The following is a 22,030-nucleotide window of genomic DNA, read 5'->3' as shown; positions in this document are numbered from 1 at the left end:
CACCAGTGGAGAGCTGGCGTGTGCCTGACACCAGTAGACCTGGTAGGATCTTCCCGACAGGTAGGATGAGATCCACTGAAGTGCAGTGCCAGTGATGCCCATCTCAGAAAGTCTGACGAGCAGGATTTGATGGTTAACCGTATCAAACGCTGCAGAAAGGTCCAGCAGAATGATGACGGATGAATTCAAAGCCGCTCTGGCAGACTGGAGGGCAGTGGTGACTGACAGGAGGGCAGTTTCTGTGGACAGTGGCCAGTCTTGAAGCCCAATTGGTTGGGGTCAAGCAGGTTGTTCTGAGAAAGTTTGACAGTTGGTTGGACACAGCGCGTTCAATTGTTTTAGAAAAGAAGGGTAGCAGTGATACCGGTCTGTAGTTCTGGAGGACGGCTGGGCTAAGGGAGGGTTTTTTGAGTAGAGGGCTAACTCTGGCCTGTTTGAAGGCAGAGGTGAAAGTGCCGGTAGTAAGAGAACAGTTAGGGACATGGAGAAGAAAAGTTATGATGGAGGGAGAGATGGTTTGAAAGAGAGGGGAGGGGACTGGATCAAGGGGACAGGAGGTGGGGCGATGAGAGAGAATGAGGTCAGAGATCTCTGCCTCGGACAGGGGAGAAAAAGAGTTTAGACATTTAGTAGGGTCAGTCATAGAGGGTGAGTGGATAGGAAAGGTGGGTTCAGGGAACCGACTGCTAATGTCAGCAACTTTTTTCTCAAAGAAGGAGGAGAAGTCGTCTGCTGTCAGGGTGGAGGGGGGGGGTGGGGGAGGGGGGTTAAGAAGGGTGGAGAAGGTAGAGAAAAGTTTGTGAGGGTTTGAGGCAGAGTTAATTTTGTTCAAGAAGTAGTGGGTTTTAGCATCAGTTATGCGGGCAGAGAAGGATTTAAGGAGGGAGTGATACTTATCAAGGTCCAGACCGTCTTTGGACTCCTCTGACAATGACAATCCTACCTGCCCATTCTGGTGTGTTGGGCTCATGACTGGAGCTTGGTAACGTTACTTTAATGGGCTTGGGCCTGGCTCTTGACTGTTAGCAGCAAACAGGACTAGAGTGATGCTGCTGAAGAGCTACAAGAAAACGTTTTATACATGAACGGTGGTTTGCAGACAACGTTGTTATGCACGGCCGCTAGCATCTTGTACTGCTCCTAACTACCTTAACGTTAGCTTACTGTCCGTCTTCATTTGTCGTTTTGAGAAAAAAAAGTACTCAGCTTAGAACATTTGGCCGCGTCAGTTTCTAGTTTCTTTTTGTTAAATTCTGGCCTTTTCAGCGCCGCCTTTGCGCATTCTGTTCTCTGACGTTTTTTATTTTGAGCAAGGTGCCCTCGTTGGGGGCGGGGCCACGGAATCAAAAGATAACCACGTCATCATTACCCTGCAGGCTGCACTCTGAGGGCCTCATTTACTAATATTGCGACCGCAGCTTAATCTGCGCCTTTGCCCAACCGCAAATAGCGGACGGTGTATTTCCGCATTTTGCGTGGTATTTATCAAACCAGATCCTCGTCGGGCAATCAGCGCCCATTAGTGTTAATTAGCGCGCCGCTAAAAGACGGGAAAAATCGGCTGCATGTTACTGCCACCATGGGTGATTCGAGAAAAAAAAAAAAAAAAAGTTCAAACAGGAGCTAGAAATATACACACACTTTTTCCCTTATACCCTCCAAGCAGCGGTAATCTGCGTTTTTACTGAAGTGCGCTGCCTTTGTAAATACGGTGTTATGTCTTTACCCACTATTTCACGCCTGAAATGGGCGCAATCCTGTTATTAAATGAGGCCCTGAGAGTGGGGCTGCGAGAACATAATTAATTTTAAAAGAGTGTGGCCGCGGTAATGTAATAAATAAAAAGAGCAGGGCTGCTGTGAGTGCAGGCAGCCTAGGGACAGCATCCATGTTTCAACCCAGTGCCATGGCAACACCGGCCCTCGCGGCCAAAAAAACTGACCGGCCTGGTGTATTGTTATATACAGTATGCATACAAACTGGGGGTACTACTTAGTCATCTAACTGTGTACCTTTATCGGTACACTATTGTATTGTATCTTCAGCTCCACAAAAGGTTTTGAGTCAGAATTGCCAGAAAAGCATGCCAGCTTGCATGCTGCACAATGCTACCAAATGCCACAAAAGTAGGACATACTGGTATTTTTTACAAACTGTAGTAGAAGTACTATGTATTTTGGATGTATTCAATGTTTCTGTGCCATACTAAATAGTATGGGAGCCTGAGTATTAGGGTGCAGCTTCTGTCATCATGTCTGCTTCGCTTCCTTCATCAAGATCAACCTGTCCCCCTCATGTTGCTTAGTGTCCAATGCCCACTAGCCATTCTCAAGTGTTAACTCATGTTTGTCACAACGAATGGTTTCCTACCATTCGTTCTTCCTCAGATCGGCTCGTTCTTCATGATCAACCTGTGCTTGGTGGTCATCGCCACCCAGTTCTCGGAGACCAAGCAGCGAGAGCATCAGCTGATGCAAGAGCAGCGGGCCCAGTGCCTTTCCTCTTCCACGCTGGCTAGCCTGGCCGAGCCAGGAGACTGCTACGAGGAGCTCTTCCAGCTGGTCTGCCACGTCCTGCGAAAGGCCAAACGCCGCTCCGCTGCCCTCTACCACTCTCTGAGGGGGAGGCCCCTTCCCGCAGGGGGAGGCAGAGCCAACAGGAAAGGAGGAGGGGGAGGAGGAGGAGGGAAAGCCAACAGCAACAGGCATCATTTGAGGCAGTCACGACGTGAGTGGGGGAGAGGCGGAAGGAGGGGGTAGGGGGTAGGGGCTAGGGGGAGGGGCTAGGTGGAGAGGCTAGGGGGAAGGGTTTCTATAAGCAGATTATTAGTGTGAGGTATTTTGAATTTGGGGGGTAAATATGACTTCAGCAAAACCTTCTTTCCACAGGTAACTGGCGGTATCCCAAAAACGTTCAAACCAAATGGAGTGCTTTGTGAAATATGGCCCAGAGGTTCATTCATATGTCGTCTCACTAATATTTATTTCTTCCTTCCCTGCCCAGATTCTCACTGTCCTCACCAGAACAAGCCAGAGCACCAAACCAGACCCCTGGCCAACTCCCTAGCCTTGACCGTCAACCAAAACCCTGAGGACTGCCCCCAGTGTGCTGCCATCCTGTCACTCAGGGAAGAGGTGGGAGCTGTGGACAACTCAGCCAATGGAGAGGAGGAGGAAGCTGTGGAGGAGACAGACAGGGAGGAGAATCATCTGGAGGATTGGAGGGAGGAGGAGAAGAAGAAAAGGAAATGTTTTGGGCGTTGCAAAGACACCTGGGACGAGATGAGGAGGAAGCTATGGGGGATTGTGGAGAGCAAATACTTCAACAGGGGGATAATGATCGCTATCCTTATCAACACCATCAGCATGGGCATTGAACACCACAACCAGGTAGAGAAAAACCTCTCCACAACCAAGTGGTAATGTTGTATCAACCATGTCCAGCAGTGGGACAAGTGACTGTTACACCAGAGTATATGAATTGTATATTGTTGTCTCAGTACTTGTGTAAGACAAATAATTTGTGAAGCCCATGGCTTAATAATATGAGCCTGCTGTCTATATTAAGGCTTGACAACATAACACACATCTCTGTTCATTAGTTGACTGGTTGATTTAACTGTTGGGAGACCTTAGTTGATTTAGACAATCATCTAAGTCTATAACAGCTATATTCAAATATAACTACCTCTCTAGACACAACATTATCACAGTCTTCTACTAACTCCCATAGACTTCAGAGAGAGAGAGAGAGAGAGAGAGAGAGAGAGATTGTGTGTGTGTGTGTGTGTGTTTGTGAGGCAGGTGTCTGGAAGCAGAATGGCAGAGTAATGCCAGATTCACACGCCCATGATGTTGCATAAGAATGGTCCCACATCTTTCCTTCTCTCATCCTCTCTCTCCCTCACTCACTCTCTCTCCCTCCCCTCTCTCTCCTCTCTCTCTCGCAACTCTGCATATTGTCTCAAAATTCTTCTTCTATCCCACTTCTCTCACTCCATCTCTTTCACCTCTTTCAAGACCAACCAATCTCCTTTCCTGTCTCACGTCTCCCATCCATCTACCCCCCCCTCTCATCCTACCACTCACTCCTTGCCTGTATATAGAGGAGTTGCTTCTGATCTACCAAGAAAATAACAGAGAGATGGAGGATGAGACAGAAGAGGAGAGGACAGGAGGAGGAGAGCAGTAGAGGACAGGAGAGCAGAGGTTGGAGGAACACCAAGAGGAAAGAGAGAGTCAGACTCCAGTTACACAGCAATTTAAGCTCCATATTCCCAATGTACAAGTGCATATGCACACACACTCCGAAAGCATTACCAATAGTCTCTTAGGGCTGGAGCAGAGCTGCTGTGTGTGTGTGTGTGTTCTGTGGTAGAATTTAGACTGTTACCTCACATCCTCATGTTCTATATCTATAGTACAAAGTTCTTTGCCTCCCTGTAGGATGAGATAAGAGCTTGCAGTACCACATCTCTCCCATGGAGACAGTGCTCATACAAAGTATGTCCAATGTACCGTATTTTACGGTAAATAAGCCGCAGCGTGTACAAGCCCCCCAGAATGAGCACTTTATGTTTGTAAATCAGAGTATAAGCCGCACTGGAGTACAAGCCGCACTTTGTAAGCAAACAATGTTACCGTTGCGTGGCCCAATGCTGACAAATGATCATCTGCATGTTCATGCTATGGCTGCGGACAGCTTGGATAGTGATCTAACTAGACAACATTCCCAATCAGGGTGAACACTCAAATTATCTAAACTATAGACCATAGCATTACACATATTAAAACAGAACGAACACAACAATAGAACAAACAATGCTTATTTAACTAAGCTAATGCCCTTAACTTAGTAGCTTTTCAGCTTGCCGCAGGGCATTATGGGTACCAAGAGCAATGCACGAGTATAGGCGATCTTACAGCATTGTGTAACACACTTCGGTTGTGGATAGTATGTCCAGAAATACATTTACATTTATTCATTTAGCAGACGCTTTTATCCAAAGCGACTTCCAAGAGAGAGCTTTACAAAGTGGGACCACCAGGCGGTTGTCTGAAGAAGACCGTAGGTGACGGGTGGGGGTGTAAGGCTGCAGGAGAGACTTGATGTAGACGGGTGCAGTCCCGTTCACTGCTCGGAAGGTCAATACCAGGGTCTTGAATCTGATACGGGCCATGATAGGTAGCCAGTGGAGAGAGATGAGGAGCGGGGTAACATGGGAGCGTCTGGGTAGATTGTAGACCAGGCGGGCCGCTGCGTTCTGAATCCTCTGAAGAGGGCGGGTTGCACATGCTGGGAGACCAGCGAGCAGCGAGTTGCAATAGTCCAACTGGACAAGTGCTTGGACTAGCAGCTGGGTGGAGCGCTCAGACAGGTATCTCCTGATCTTCCGGATGTTGTAGAGGGTGAATCTACACGACCGGGAGACCGCAGCAATGTGGGCCGTGAGGGAGAGCTCGTCGTCCATGGTAACCCCAAGGTTCCTGGCAGAGGATGAAGGGGTCACCGTCGCAGATCCCAGGGTGATTGAGAGATCGTGGGAGATGGAGGGTTAAGCCGGGATGATGAGAAGTTCTGTTTTGGCGAGGTTCAGCTGGAGGTGGTGCTCGGTCATCCAGGCGGAGGTGTCTGTGAGGCAGGCCAGACATCCAAGTCACTCATTTAGTGGCAGAATCCATTGTTATGCCCCTCCCTGAGTCACCACCTTACCGCGGTGGAGGGGTTTGCGTGTCCTAATGATCCTGGAAGCTAGGTTGTCGGGGGCTTTATGCCCCTGTTAGGGTCACCCAAGGCAAACAGGTTCCAGGCGAAGGACCAGACAAAGCGTGGCTCAAAAACCTACCATGAAGAAAAAGAACAAGGGTTCCCAGTTGCCCCTGCCCGGAAGCGGGTCACCGGGGCCCCCCCCTGGAGCCAGGCCCGGGGGTGGGGCTTGATGGCGCGCGCCTGGTGGCCGGGCCTTTTCCCATGGGGCCCGGCCAGGCACAGCCCGAAGAGACAACGTGGAACCCCCTTCCAGTGGGCTCACCATCTGCAAAAGGGGTCATGGGGGTCGGGTGCAGTGTGAGACGGGCGGCGGCCGAAGGCAGGGGCCTCGGCGGTCCGATCCTCGGCTGCAGAAGCTAGCTCTAGGGACGTGGAACGTCACCTCGCTGGCAGGGCCAGAGCCTGAGCTGGTGCGCGAGGTAGAGAGGTTCCGGCTAGATATAGTCGGCCTCGCCTCAACGCACAGCATCGGCTCCGGAACCAGTCTCCTTGAGAGGGACTGGACTCTCTTCCACTCTGGAGTTGCCCTCGGTGAGAGGCGTCGAGCTGGGGTGGGAATACTTGTTTCCCCTCGGTTCGGCGCCTGTACATTGGGGTTCACCCCGGTGGACGAGAGGGTAGCCTCCCTCCGCCTTCGGGTGGGGGGACGGGTCCTCACTGTTGTTTGTGCTTATGCACCAAACGGCAGCGCAGAGTACCCACCCTTTTTGGAGTCTCTGGGGGGGGTGCTGGAAAGCGCTCCCGGAGATGCCCTCGTCCTCCTGGGGGACTTCAATGCTCATGTGGGCAAAGACAGTGAGACCTGGAGGGGCGTGATTGGGAGGAACGGCCCCCCCGATCTGAACCCGAGCGGTGTTTTGTTGTTGGACTTCTGTGCTAGACACGGCTTGTCCATAACGAACACCTTGACCTTGTTCATAACGAACATCTTATGCTTGAACATGTTCAAGCATAAGATGTTCATGGTGCATGCTGCTGTGACATGGTGTATGTCATGTGCTTATCACTCATGTAATAGCTCACTGTCAGCAGCAGTGCTGGGATAGGGTCTATTTGCATTTATTGTATGTGTGAGCACAAATTATGTATGCGAGTGCATGTCTCATCACTTGTGTATGTCTGTTCTTTGTATTTTAAGGGAAAGGTGGGGGCTATGGGCTGCGGCTGAAATGAAATTCAGAGCCATGAGTTGTAGCTCACTCATTCTTATTCAGATAACAGGACCTGATTGAAGCAATGCAAGAACAATGAAGAGGGCAGCAAATAGAGAGTAGGCGGGATATGGGGAGCTGAGAGACGTGTCTGTGGATGGGAGGGTGGATTGGAAGAGAGATGAAAGGGAATTGAGAGCAAAATAGGGGCAGAAGAGATATAGAGGAAAGTGTGAGAGCGAGAGAGAGATAATATAGGATGAAAGAATGGGGGTTGGTTTTCTCAATCTAACTGTGTTGTTATCAGCAACGACTGTCAATAATTGTGATCTTTTGTATAGCAAACTTTGTGTGTGTCCTTGCTCTCCTGGTCTCAACATCTGTTATTTCCCATCCATGACACTTGTCTGACCCTCCTCTCCTCCTCTCTATGGCCACAACTTGTCTCATTAGTCTATTCCCCTCAATCCTTGCCTTATTTCAACCCCTCATCATCTGCCATCTGCCCCTTTCCCCTGCATCCTTCTCATCCATCCTCCTTCTCTTTCTTTTTTCGTGTCTCCTTTCGTTTTCCTTCCATCCCTTCAGCCTCTCATTCCATTGGTCATTCCAGTGGAGGAATAGTAGCTTTTCATCGCTTCCTGTTATTCTCTCCTCCTGTTTTTCTCTTCACACTGATCGATGGAGTGATATTGATCTGGGAGAGATGGACTGGCCTGATAATGAGACAAAGAGAGAGAGTGAGAGAGGGAAGGAGTGAGGGCAGTGAGAAAAACAGGATTACAGGAGAGGGGGGACAGGGTCATGGTTGCCTTGCCCTGTCTAGTCTGAGCTATCTCTGCTGTTCTAATGCAGTGATTCACCCAGAGTAGAACAAATACCATCTGACCCATGATGGTTCTCTTTCTCACACACAGTCACACACACACAGTCACGCACACACGTCTTTAGAATAGGCTTTAACTATTTGAGTGTGGGAACACAGTCTTTCCCAATGATACCTCCTTCCATTTCTCCCTCCATCTCTATGACAATCTAGGTTGTGGTTTCTACAGACAGGAGGAAGATCTGGTCTGCTTTGTTTTCCAGATTTCCAGATACCACTGTTCTTTTGATGCTGCACTCAATATTGCAATTCTCCATCATGATAGAAATGCTGTGACTTCTGTCTCACTCTCACTCTCTGCTGATACCAAACTTCCTTATTCTTTCTCCTGGTCCACCACTTTCCCTATATCCCGCTCTCTATTACAACCCCCCCCCTCTCCTCTCCTCCCCCTCGCCTCTCCTCCACCCCTCCTCTTCTCATCCCCACCCCCCTCTCCTCCCCTCTCCTTCTCTCCTCCCCCTCTCTTCCTGTCCCAGCCAGAGGAGCTAACCAACGTACTGGAGATAAGCAACATAGTGTTCACCAGTATGTTCACCCTGGAGATGGTGCTCAAGCTGACGGCCTCCGGGTTCTTCGCCTACCTGAGGAACCCTTACAACATCTTCGACGGCATCATTGTCTTCATCAGGTTAGGATTCAACCATCTTAGAAGTATCTTCTCTGACACCTCTGATTCTACTTCATCTTCAACTTTAACCTTTCTTTTCTTAATTTTTCTTTTCAACATGCTCTTCTTCTACCAATGCTTGTCCTCCATCTCTCTCCACACACATCTACACATACCTCTCTACTCTTCCAGTGTGTGTGAGATAATCGGCCAGTCGGACGGGGGTCTGTCTGTGTTGAGGACCTTTCGTCTGCTGAGGGTCATCAAGCTGGTGAGGTTCATGCCTGCGCTGAGGAGACAGCTGGTGGTGCTGATGAAGACGATGGACAATGTGGCCACCTTCTGCATGCTTCTCATGCTTTTCATCTTCATCTTCAGGTATGTGAAAAGTGTGTGTGTGTATGTATGTGTGAGTCAGAGAGATTGAGCTCTCTGGAGCAACGGTACTCTGCATGAGGACAGACTCATAACCAGCAAAGTGAGATTGATAGAGAGCAGAGACACAACATAGAGCATACCTCTGTGCCCTGTGTGAGAGAGAGAGTTAGAGAGAGAGTGAGAGGGAGTGTGTATGTCTGTTTGTCTTCCAGCTCAGGTTTGTGTGATCTACCTCCTTGTGTATGTGTTTTCTTGTGTGTTTGTGTGATCTTTGTGTGCGTCTGTGTGTGTGTTAGCTTGCCTTTCACCCCGCAGTGTAGCAATCCCACTTAAATGTATTGAGACAGATAGAGCAGGCTAACGCTAGAGTGAGCTAACGTTTGCAAGCTACTCCCAAATCCATCTTCCCACTATAGCTTTTAGCGCATAGCAGGCATGTACAACCCAGTGCTAATGCACTCGCTAATCAGAGGATTTATACCTGTCATCCTCCAAACAGGCCAGTGATGGATTTTACTGGAAATGAAATGGCTATCCACCATTAGATACTCTGGTCTATTATGGATGTGCACATATGGTGTCCAAGAATAGGGAGGGAAAGAGAGAAATAGGGAATGAAGTAGAGAGCGAGGGAGGAACGGGGTGGGGTGGCGATAGGCGATGAGCATGGAGAGACAATGAAGTAAATGTTGCATTGTTAATTAGGGAGTCAGGTGGCTGAGCGGTGAGGGAGTCGGGCTAGTAATCTGAAGGTTGCCAGTTCGATTCCCGGCCGAGTCAAATGACGTTGTGTCCTTGGGCAAGGCACTTCACCCTACTTGCCTAGGGGGGAATGTCCCTGTACTTACTGTAAGTCGCTCTGGATAAGAGCGTCTGCTAAATGACTAAATGTAAATGTAATTAATGTACTGTGTTGCATGGTTACAATAGTCCAGGCCTTCTCAGTGCTCTATGTCCAGTCTTTCACATGCTGTGGTATGCTGGAGCATAATGCTGGTGGTGTGGTGACAAAATAAATGGCATAGCAGCCAGATCCTTCTCATACTACATGAGTGTGTTCCGTGTGTGTGTGTTGCAGTATCTTGGGGATGCACATCTTCGGCTGTAAGTTCAGTCTGAAGACGGACACTGGAGACACTGTTCCTGACAGGAAGAACTTTGACTCCCTACTGTGGGCCATCGTCACTGTGTTTCAGGTAACGAGAGCTTAGTGTGACATGACACATAGTAGCACACACACACATACACATACTGTTGGCATATTTGCACATACACATAAAGGGTATACTTTGCTGGTTTAACCTGTGTTTGTGTGTGTGTGTAGATCCTAACTCAAGAGGACTGGAACATGGTGCTGTATAACGGCATGGCCTCCACCTCTCCCTGCGCTGCCCTATACTTTGTAGCCCTCATGACCTTTGGGAACTACGTCCTGTTTAACCTGCTGGTGGCCATCTTGGTTGAGGGCTTCCAGGCTGAGGTCAGGCTTCAATCAGCCACATTGTTTTTCTGGCTGATGTTCTGTGTTTTAATCAATTTCTCTTGGAAACTGAACGTCTGTATGTGTCATATTTCCCAGAAAATAATCCGCATTTTCTATAAACCGCACCCCACCAGAATGGGAACTTTGTGTTTGTAAATCTGAGTATAAACGGCACTTGAATATATGCCGCACTTGATACGGGAACAATGATACTAAGCAATGCACGAGTATAGGCAATCTTACAACATGCCCTTGTGTAACACACTTCGAAAACGAAAGTAAGTAAGTGCATAATGTATGTTTTCTATTGCCCGGTAATTAACTAACATTTATCTTTAGACGCGAGATCTAAATATTTCCGAAAGTCCCACAAGTGTAAGTTATTTTTAGCTAGCATAATACTCGTAGCAATGCTACTACCATGCTAGTGTTACTTGTTAGCCTTCTCATTAGTACATTTTGAAGCCATACCAGAGCCCATCTACAGAGAGCCTGTTGACTCCGTATTAAGCCCCATCTTACCGAATTTGGTTGCAGTTCCACCAGAGTTCCACTGGGGGTGATCGCGAGCGAGTGCAAAATGAATGGGAGTCTATGGAGCTAAACGGCTACATTGGTCTCTTTCGCCTGATTGTCGTTGAGAAATCTCAGATTTGATTTTAGTTTTTGCATGTTCTTCATGGATTATAAAAAAGTCGAAAGTAGAATGAACGAGTACTTATATCCTTTCGATTTCTTACAGGGTGAGTCGTTGTTGCCCATAACACCCTAGCATTCTGCTAATGAATGCTGATTGGTTAGTGAAGGACTGACTACAACCAGATCCCGCTTGATGGCATCCAAAGCGGAACCAGAATGTCAGAGCATTAACAACATTAACAACAACATTAGCAAGCCAAAACTCTTTCTAGCATGTGTATTGTGTATTTGAGATAAAAGGAAGTGACCAGAGCTTGCCGTAAAGCAGTATCTCTGGTCGTACGATGTGTATCTATGATATTTTTTGTCTCCCCTTTCGAATTCAAAATTCAAATGACTAGATAAATTATATCCTGAGAGGTGGATTTTGAGGGGTATAGCTCCATAGACCTCCATTCATTCTGCACTCGCCCGTTAGCGCCCTCATATGGAACTAGAGTGGAACTGCAACCAGTTCAGAACCCGGAAGTTTCCCGATAGTCGCAGTTCTCCCCTATTAAACATTCTCTGGCCATACTAAAGCGTTTGTGGCATAGTTTTTGTCCATCGGAAAATATTCAGTTGGAATGTTCGACGAATATACGACGTTACACTGTGAGAACGATCACATATGTGCGACGCTACTCCTTAACGGGTTAAATAGCATTCACGAAAAAAAAAAATTCTACTGTTGTTTTGTTATACAAACCTGCTATAAGACGCATTGACATATAAGCCTCACCACCACAAGAAAAATGTAAAATCGGGGTATAAACCACGGCTTTATTTCCGTAAAATACGGTATTGTATGTTTTTCTTTATATGGTGTTGTGGAACAAGCAAGGGTCCTGTGAGGCTTAGTTACAGTTAGGTCCATAAGTATTTGGACATTGACACAATTTTCATCATTTTGGCTCTGTATACCACCACAATGGATTTGAAATGAAACAATCAAGATGCGCTTTAAGTGCAGACTTTCAGCTTTAATTTCAGGGTATTTACATCCAAATCAGGTGAACGGTGTAGGAATTACAATACATTTTATATGTGGCCCCCCCCTTTTTAAGGGACCAAAAATAATTGGACAATTGGCTGCTCAGCTGTTCCATGGCCAGGTGTATGTTATTCCCTCATAAAGGGAGTTCGTTATTTCATTGACAAGGAGACGATTAAAAGGTCTAGAGTTCATTTCAAGTATGGTATTTGTGTTTGGAATCTGTTGCTGTCAACTTTCAATATGAAGTCCAAAGAGCTGTCACCATCAGTGAAGCAAGCCATCATTAGGCTGAAAAATCAAAACAAACCTATCAGAGAGATAGCAAAAACATTAGGTGTGGCCAAATCAACTGTTTGGTACATTCTTAAAAAGAAAGAACGCACTGGTGAGCTCAGCAACACCAAAAGACCCGGAAGACCACGGAAAACAACTGTGGTGGATGACAGAAGAATTCTTTCCCTGGTGAAGAAAAACCCCTTGACAACAGTTGGCCAGATCAAGAACACTCTCCAGGAGGTAGGCGTATCTGTGTCAAAGTCAACAATTAAGAGAAGTCTTCACCAGAGTAAATACAGAGGGTTCACCACAAGATGTAAACCATTGGTGAGTCTCAAAAACAGGAAGACCAGATTAGAGTTTGCCAAAAAACATCTAAAAGAGCCTGTACAGTTCTGGAACAACATCCTATGGACAGATGAGACCAAGATCAACTTGTACCAGAATGATGGGAAGAGAAGAGTATGGAGAAGGGAAGGAACTGCTCATGATCCAAAGCATACCACCTCATCAGTGAAGCATGGTGGAGGTAGTGTTATGGCGTGGGCATGTATGGCTGCCAATGGAACTGGTTCCCTTGTATTTATCGATGATGTGACTGCTGACAAAAGCAGTAGGATGAATTCTGAAGTGTTTCGGGCAATATTATCTGCTCAGATTCAGCCAAATGCTTCAGAACTCATAGGACGGCGCTTCACAGTGCAGATGGACAATGACCTGAAGCATACTGCGAAAGCAACCAAAGAGTTTTTTAAGGCAAATAAGTGGAATGTTCTGCAATGGCCAAGTCAATCACCTGACCTAAATCCAATTGAGCATGCATTTCACTTGCTAAAGACAAAACTGAAGGGAAAATGCCCCAAGAACAAGCAGGAACTGAAGACAGTTGCAGTAGAGGCCTGGCAGAGCATCACCAGGGACGAAACCCAGCGTCTGGTGATGTCTATGGGTTCCAGACTTCAGGCTATCATTGACTGCAAAGGATTTGCAACCAAGTATTAAAAGTGACAGTTAGATTTATGATTATGTTAGTTTGTCCAATTATTTTTGGTCCCTTAAAAAGGGGGGGGCACATATAAAATGTGTTGTAATTCCTACACCGTTCACCTGATTTGGATGTAAATACCCTGAAATTAAAGCTGAAAGTCTGCACTTAAAGCACATCTTGATTGTTTCATTTCAAATCCATTGTGGTGGTATACAGAGCCAAAATGATGAAAATTGTGTCAATGTCCAAATACTTATGGACCTAACTGTAGTTGAGTTTGGTGCTAAAAATGTGTTTAAGATGTATTTTAAGGTTAATTAAGCATTGTTGTGTAAAATGCCATACAGTAGATCTCATTATTGTGATGTCCAATGCAGAGCCATATAAAAAGAGAGTTGCGATACTGCGACCTATAGTTCCAAACATTGTATTTTCGACGTTCAACTCCATTAATTTTCAGTGTTTCCGAAGCAAGTTAGCTGGTAAATTGATCAAATAACTGCATTTTTTTAATAATTTCAGGTGGACCTCTTATTAATTGTTATTATTAGTATTTTATATAGCCAGCTTCAGTTAAAAATCGTAAGATATAGCTTGTTATATTCTAAATGCAGTTAGAGGTAGACCGTAGGTCTAGTATCTAACGTAAGCAACACTTTTACAGTAGCTAGCTAGAGAGCATGTGTATCATAACCAGAAGTCAGTTGGTTTATAGTCTGTCAAATTAGTTCTAGTTATTGGTGTTCATTGGCATACAAAGTTAGTCTTCTCTTATTAGCCTAGTTAGTACATCTGATTAAAGCTAGCAACAATGAATTGCAGATTAAGGGGTCCCCTATCTAGGGTTGCCACCTTCAATACAGAAAAATAAGGGATGCCTGCCGCAGCCGGGGCCACACCCCTCGGGGCCACACCCCTCGGGGCCACGATGACCACAGGCCCGATGACGTGCCAGTGGTGGTAAATCATAGCCTGGTTCTGCCCTCCTACGTACTTCCGCTCAATTTTCATTTTGCTTCAGTACTGCATCTGGTCTTTAGGTATATTAGTCAGATGTCTCCGGTAAACCTTTTACCGATCCAATCAGCGAACAGAGGGAGTGGCTGAGAACGATTACTTTGATGTTGTAGGCTAGTTTGAGTTGTAGTTCCATAATGGCGGCAGAGAAAGATGCGAGCGAAGCCATTTGGTCCGTTGTGGCAATGCTGCCGAATATCCAGAAGTTAAAGCCGGAGCAAGAACAATCTTTGATCTCCACGGGGTTCGTTTGATTTTCCAGCTAGCTCCGTTAGTCGTGAAGGACTTGGCTAAGGCGAACGCTTGCGATTGGTTATGATTTGGATGGGATGCTGCGTTGAAGACAGCTCTGGAAATACGGGACAAACCCCGTCCCGTATTGATTCAAAACGGGACACGCTATTTTATTCTCAAATACGGGACGATTCTGTATTTTAAGGGACGTGTAGCAACCCTACCCCTATCGTCCAGCTAGCTCTCAAAGCTCGGCAGGTCCACTCACTAAAAACAAACTTGACCCTCTCACTGGACATATTGTATAATAACATGTTTTATTGAATTGGTTGCCTTGTATATTCTGTTCTATTTACCAAACTCTTGTCTTAAAGTGGTCATTGACTGGGTTTTTGGGGTATTTCACACTGTTCCTTAAGGTCTCCGAATATGGTATGTAACATTGGTTGGGCTGAGAATGGCCCAGGTGCTGTTCTATGCCCCCTGGTGCTTCCTGTGGTATGCTCATGAATATATAGATGAGCTAAGCGCTGATTGGTTGGTTTTCAACGAGTGAAGCTGCGGAGCAGAAACGCAACACGGCCAACAGCACTCACTGAAAGATCGAAGGTGGAGACTTGAAATAGAAACGTGCAAATAAATCTATTGTGTCTACACAACACTGTTTTCAACAGATTGACTAGATATCATTTGAAATGATAACGTTAATTGTTTCCACTTCTGTTGTCGAAGCAAACGGGATCGACTTAGGTGGGTAACGTTACAGTTTAGCAACCAAACTATATTGTGATTCAACTCAGCTTCTGTTAGCTAGATATCTTGCAGAAAAATAACACGGGTTATTTATTCGAATGAAACACAGTCAGGAACATGAAATAACGCGTTAGCCCCATTGCCAATAAACTAGTCTAAATCATCACACATTCTACCTATGCTCTTGTGTTAGCAAGCTAAACTAGTTTACATGCCTACAGTCTAGGTGTTTTCGCTATCTAGCTGTTCTTGCATTCCTTGCAAATCAGCGTTAATAAAAAGCAGATGAGCTAGAGTCTAGCTAACATTGACTCAACGTAACCTGGCTCTGCCCTCCTACGTACTTCCGCTCAATTTAGATTTAGCTTCTGTACTGCGTCTGGGCATGAGGCACGTAAGTCAGATGTCTCCGGTTAACTTTCTACCTGTCCAATCAGCGAACAGAGGGAGTGGCTGAGAACGATGACATTGATGTCGTGCGCTAGTTTGTGTTGTAGTTCCGTAATGGCGGTGGAGAAAGATGTGAGCAAAGCCATTCGGTCCGTTGTGGCAATGCTGACGAATATCCACAAGTTAAAGCCGGAGCAAAAACAATCTTTGATCCCTACGGGGTTTGTTTGATTTTCCAGCTAGCTCCGTTTAGTAGTGAAGGAGTTGGCTAAGGCGAACGTTAGCGATTGGTTATGGCAGATCAGAGTGGCTCTGGGCAGATCCAATAGTTTTAAACTTCAACATAGTACCCGCCTTCAAGGAAGTAAACGCTTGTCAATGGAGCGAGCCCAGACTCTCTGTACAAATGAAATGTACGAGAGTCTGGTTAGGACCAGGCTAGACTCGACGGGCATGGCTGATGTTTGTCTATACCGTAGCGTAGAAGATCCCTGTGCAGTTCGACCCTCAATTACACATTTGCTCAAACCATTTCACCGAGGACGGTTTTGAAAACCTGGGACAATGTAAAGCAGGATTTCCTATGAAGCTGTTGCTGAAAAGAGGTGCGTTCCGACCATATGTTCATCACAACCACAAGCTGTAGTATGATGTTGTCGGTAACAGTTATTAGCAATGCTAACCTATCCTGTATCTAGCCTTTTTCCAGTTCTTTCAAATAGATCTAGACAGGCGTTAGCAATAGGCTAGACTTCCATTCGTTTTCTGGCTATTTTTTCGGAAGCTTCCCTTCTAATGCCAACTACAGTTAGTCTAGCTAGAGTCATTTGCTAAGTAAGGTATGTTGATGTGTTTTGAAACATATTTAGCATTCTACCTATGCTAGATACAGGAGACGTTAGCATTGCTAATAGGCTAACTGTTAGCGACAAAATCATACTTACAGCTTGCGTTTGTGATGAGCATACAGTTGGAACAGCACCTCTTTTCAGCAACAGCGGCTTAGCAAATCCTTCTTTAAAATTGTCCAAGGTTTTCATTCTTTGGTGAAATGGTTCGAGCAAATGAATAAATGAGTGTCGAACTTCACAGGGATCTTCTCATAGAAAAACATCAGCCATGCCCGTCGAGTGTCTGGTTCCTTGGGAAGATTATGAAAAGTGTCAGCATTCCCAGTACAGTCTGGAACACTGCATTTACGATGGTCCATTTTCAATATACTTACAAAAACTTTCAAACGTTCTCCTTTGTTGTTCGCGTGGAAGTACACAGGGCAGCGCGCAGCTAAACTACTGTCTGAGATCCTGGGCCAGAACACCAGAGGGCTGGTCTGTATGTAAATGTTGGGGCGTGACAAAGGTGATGCTATATTTGTGACGTCACAAATACAGATTTTTCAAAACCGATCGTTTTACAGCTGCAGTTTCAAGTTGTGATATTTAGATAGGGAAGAGGTGTCATTGGACTTTGAGGTTCAGTGTATGTCCATTTTACCCACCAAACTGTCGTTATTCAACTATGACAAGGTAAAATTGGTTTTGCAATCAATGACCCCTTTTAATTGAGCAGTTGCTGGTGTGATTGCTATCTAGATTAGATTCAATTTGCATCAAGTACTACAAATATAAATGTTGTTAAGGTGGTAAATTGTAAGTGGGCTGATGAATAAAAAAACGTGTTTAACAAGTCCCATTTCAGATCTTGACATTAAGGCTTGTCCGCTTGTCCGGGACAAGTGGATTTTTTGTTGGGCAAGTGGAAGAGAAATGTACTTGCCCCACTGGACAAGTTAAACCTCAAACAAAATAAAATGTTACTTAACCTTATTTGCCACTCATTACGTCTATTTAACTGATTTTAAAGTAGCTAGCTTTTTTCCTCTGTGTTTCGGTGAAGTTGATCATTTCATCTTAGTGAATTCTGCACCAAAAAGGTCGAGGAGGACAGCCTTTAAGCGATTCCCCATTGATCTGTTGCATCAGAATTTTGATTTGGGTCACGGAAGTCTTAAAATTTGAGTGAGAATGTGTCGCCCGGATAGTCTTAGCTATGTCATGGTCCTCCACTACACTGTTTTGACGTTAGCCTCAGAGTCAGACTCGGGTCGCTCACTGGCAGTGTGTTCACAATGTTGTATTTCACTCCATTCTACACCGGAAACGTCAGACAGGACTGCTTTTGTAGAGCCTGCTGAAGATAGCCTCGGATTTCTTTAACCGAGCCTGTTTCATTCGTCATTTGCGACCTCCGTTAGCCAGGCTGTTTTTGCCGGTCATGCTATTTAAAGGTCTCGGACAAGTGACTTTTGTGCATGGACAAGTGAAAAGTAAATGTACTTGTCCAAAGGACAAGTGCCTCATAAAGTTAATGTCAAGCCCTGCATTTACGTCAACAGTTGAAAGTTAAATGTTCAGTAGAACAATAGTCATCATTAGGCTACAGTACAGTAGCTAGCATAGCCATTTCTAGCTCTGCTTCACAATATTGCTGCCTAGTGTTATAAGTTAATGTAATACATAAATATTAATAAAGTATCAGACATATACATGATACAACACACCAGTAATCAATTGATATTATGTGTTAATATATCGAAAATGTCAGTAAATCGGGATGGTGCTGCTGTCTGTCCCATCGAAAACCATTGAAACAGGTTGACAGCAGTGGGTTTTTTGGAACTACAGCTAGCTACTTGAACCACGTGATCACGTGTCGGCGAGACCAAAGCGTGTCACAACTCTCTTTTTAAATGGCTCTGGTACAATGTATCTTGGGCTTTTAGTTTGGAGGCAATCTTTGTCCAGCGAGAGTGAGTACAGACGGAAACTAGGCTAGCTAGTCTGGGAGGCCAGCTAGCCAGCCTTCCCCTTAGATACTTCCACAATGAGGGCAAGAGAGATTGACATTTCCTATTTAAAAATGCCTTTGGCTGTTTCCTTGTCCTAATAGCTAATTTTCTGACTTTTTTTCTCCTCCATCCCTCCCTTTCTGGGGGAAAACAGGGGGACGCCAACCGCTCATACTCAGAGGACGACAGGTCCTCGTGTAACTTCGATGAGAGTGACAAGCTGAAGGACTCTCTCCATCTCTCAGGTAAAGAAGCTTTCAGGTGTGACTGTCTGAACTTTGTATGTATAAAAACAAGTTTCCTTTTTTTGCGTACACACAAAATAAAATAAACAACAAATCAAACCAAAACACAACAACCCCCGACAGTCAGTAATGAGGATTAAATACAAAAATACAGACACATATACAGCATCCAAATTCAGCAAAACAGTACAATAGGTAGTCACCTTAACATAGTACAACATAGGACATATTGCCAGGTTTAAGCCAGTCTAGTCTTAGTCAGGGATATGTGAGAAAGTAATATTCTCAAAATATAGAAGAAATGGGCCCCATAACTTACAACCTTTTTGAGAACTCCTTGTAGAAAGTCGAATTTGTTCTAATTGAAGAAAATAAAGGACATCCGCCAACCAGCGTGCATGACAAGGAAGGGGGGGGGGGGGGGGGGGTGATTAACCATTAGGGCAACTGGGCACTTGCCCAGGGGCACATGACATCTAAGGGGCCCTGGACAATGTCAACTAAAATGTTATATCACGTTATAAACACAGTCCTAACTTTCCTTAATGTGAGTACTTTATTGCAACTCGTTCGATCAAAATATTATGTTAAATCACGTCAAAAACAGTGTTTGTGTAGTCTAGTAGCCAGTGCCGCCGCTCCCTTAACGCGCACTACACGCTGTGCGTAGGGCACCAACTCCAAAAATTTGCCAACTCAAAAATCATCATAGTTATAATACTTATAATGCCGATATTATTTTAGTATAGAAATATTAGGCACATATATTACAAATCAGGCAGAACAAGAGATATAGCCTATTTAAATGCTCAAAAAAAGTTACGATGGTGCCCCCCCCCCCAAAAAAAACAAAAACAAATACACACTCAACTTCCCAAGCTCGCTGTGGGTGCCCTTCCCTATCTCAGTGGCCTGACAAACTTTGACAGTAGGCTAGGTCAACTTTTCTAAAATGGGCTTAAAAAGATAACATGAGTCAGGGGAAGAAAAAAAGAAAGAAAGAGACTGCGAGATGATGCCCGTGCATCACTTTCAGGTAAGCCCATGTTTAATCATTGTTAAATACGGGAAATGTGCTGCTAATGTAATGGTTAGCCTATGCATAAACCTCAAACTAGCTGACGTTATTGCTAATGTTAGCACACTCAAATATGTTTTAACTTAGGTGCAAGCTAAATTGAGATGTTAGTGTTAAACATTATCTATGCATTTTACAAGTAACTGACGCCAGCTAGCTGTTACTTTACATTCTATGATGCTTTTATATTCGATTTATCAAATCATTTTTAAATGAGTAATAAAGGTGGAGAGCTCCTTGGCTAAACCAGGCTAAGAAACGCAAGGTACATAGGGCTGAAAAATTAAGAGACAAAAAGACATCACCTTCTCTAGACAAGATTTTACCAATAGAAAAACGGCTTGTGAAATGTTTATTTTACATAAAGCTCAAAAAACTATTTTGCACTCAAATAAAGGCCCCAAAAATTCGTTCGCGCGCGACTCACGCTCGCATTAATATTAGAAATCGTAACTAGCATCACATAAAACACAGGGGGGGTGCCCGGGGCACAGAAAATTGTTAATCCGGGCTAATTTCCATTTAGTTAAAATTATTGTTCTTGCTAATAAGGTGACAAAGGCAATAACATCTCTATTAGATTGTGAAAGGGAAGGTACAAAGGAGGAGGCACCAAACAATGCGGTGAGAGTATTCGGCTAGACCCTCTCTTCAACTATGTTTGAAATAGTTGGGCAGAGATAGAGATGGGCAGAGCCATAACATGTGAATTAGATTATAAATATCTGAAATTAACCCTTTCAAAGAACAACTAGGTTTTAAAAACCTATCGAGAGGTGAGTCGTTGGGCAAGTTTGTGAAGGTTGTGCGAGCAAAATTACTTTTGGTATCTAAAAAGGGTATCTAAAAAAGTGATATATAGAGAGTGAAAATTGCTCTAAGAGTTGTTGGAAGGACGCAGAGGTGTTGTTAATGTATAAATCCTGAAAGGATACTATGCCTTGATTGGACCAAACTGAAAAAGCATTGTTGACAAGAGATGGAGGGAAAGTATGATTAGTGGCTATTGGAGCTCGGATGGAGAAAGACTGGAAAACAAAACAGCGTTTGAATTGAGCCCAAATTCTAAGAGAGGTTCCCACAAGCACATTCTTACTGTATGGAGAAGTGGAGGATAAAGTAGAAGAATGTTCTACAGCCTTCAATGAAACTGGTTTAGTAGAAAATGCCTCCATGGTTACCTAAGTGGGCGTGGGATCTAAAGTTTCATATTGGAGCCAGAATTTTTTTATTCTAATATTAGCGGCCCAGTAATAGATTGTAATATTGGGAATAACCAACCCCCCAAGTGGTTTGGGTCTCTGTAAATATTGTTTACCCAACCTACGGACCTTTTTATTTCAAATAAATAAAGATTAGGCTGTCCAGTTTACGGAAAAAAAGGGAGGAAAATGGGGACAGATTTAAACAGATATGAGAAACGTGGGAGAGTAGTCATCTTTACAGAATTGACACAACCTGCAAAAGACAAGTTGAGAAGAGACCAACGTTCAAAGTCCTCTTGAGTTTTAGCAGCAAGGAACAAAATTTGCCTTGAAAAGGTCTTCAAATTTGTGATTGACATGAATCCCAAGATATTTAAAGCTATGATGGGCTACTTTGAAAGGCAGTTTGCGTAAAGGGAATGTCTGAGCAGTTGTATTGACAGGGAATATCTCGCTCTTAGTAAGATTTAATTTATAGCCAGATATTTGACCACAGGTCAGGGTGGCAAGTATAGAAACAGAGAGGTTGGAAAGAAAGAGGAGTAGATCATGAACATACAGAGAACCTTTAATTCAATAATCTTTGTATGCCAGAGATATGGGGGTCACACCGAAGTGCCACAGCAAGGGGTTCAATGGCAATTGCGAATAGAAGGGGACTTAGAGGGCAACCCTGTCTCGTAGAGCGATGGAGATGAAAGTACTCAGATTGAATGGTATTTGTTCTAACTGAGGCTTGTGGGGAGGAGTAAAGCAGGTTAATCCAGGATATATATTTCTCCCCAAATCCAATTTTTCCAGAGTGTAGAACAACATTCAGCAAACATATAGGACAAAAAGAGGCACAGGCTAAGGCAGGGGTCGGGAACCTTTTTTGCCTGGAGAGCCACTTTTACCTTTTTTATTTTATTTATTTTTTTATCTCAGAAGAGCCACAAAAGACGGTCACAAGAAAATGTTTGGATATTTAACTAACAGTTACTTTTATTCAAAAAAATTTTAAATACATTTTCTACTAGTTTTAAAAGTTATGTGACTAGTAAC

The 22,030-nt window shown here is 44.6% G+C and overlaps 1 protein-coding gene across 1 annotated transcript in view; it reads left to right on the top strand.

The window, feature by feature from the left end:
* Positions 1-22,030, top strand: part of cacna1ia (calcium voltage-gated channel subunit alpha1 Ia) — a 275,083-nt gene that overhangs the window by 146,581 nt on the left and 106,472 nt on the right. The window contains exons 8-14 of the mRNA XM_067233031.1: positions 2,388-2,727; positions 3,004-3,389; positions 8,286-8,437; positions 8,609-8,794; positions 9,873-9,990; positions 10,119-10,274; positions 18,613-18,703. Of these exons, the coding sequence (XP_067089132.1) occupies positions 2,388-2,727; positions 3,004-3,389; positions 8,286-8,437; positions 8,609-8,794; positions 9,873-9,990; positions 10,119-10,274; positions 18,613-18,703 (1,429 nt within the window). The remainder of the gene's footprint in view (positions 1-2,387; positions 2,728-3,003; positions 3,390-8,285; positions 8,438-8,608; positions 8,795-9,872; positions 9,991-10,118; positions 10,275-18,612; positions 18,704-22,030) is intronic.

Source organism: Osmerus mordax, chromosome 3 (assembly GCF_038355195.1).
Source record: "Osmerus mordax isolate fOsmMor3 chromosome 3, fOsmMor3.pri, whole genome shotgun sequence".
In the NCBI taxonomy this organism is placed as follows: domain Eukaryota; kingdom Metazoa; phylum Chordata; class Actinopteri; order Osmeriformes; family Osmeridae; genus Osmerus; species Osmerus mordax.
This window is presented reverse-complemented; position numbering and strand designations above follow the sequence as displayed.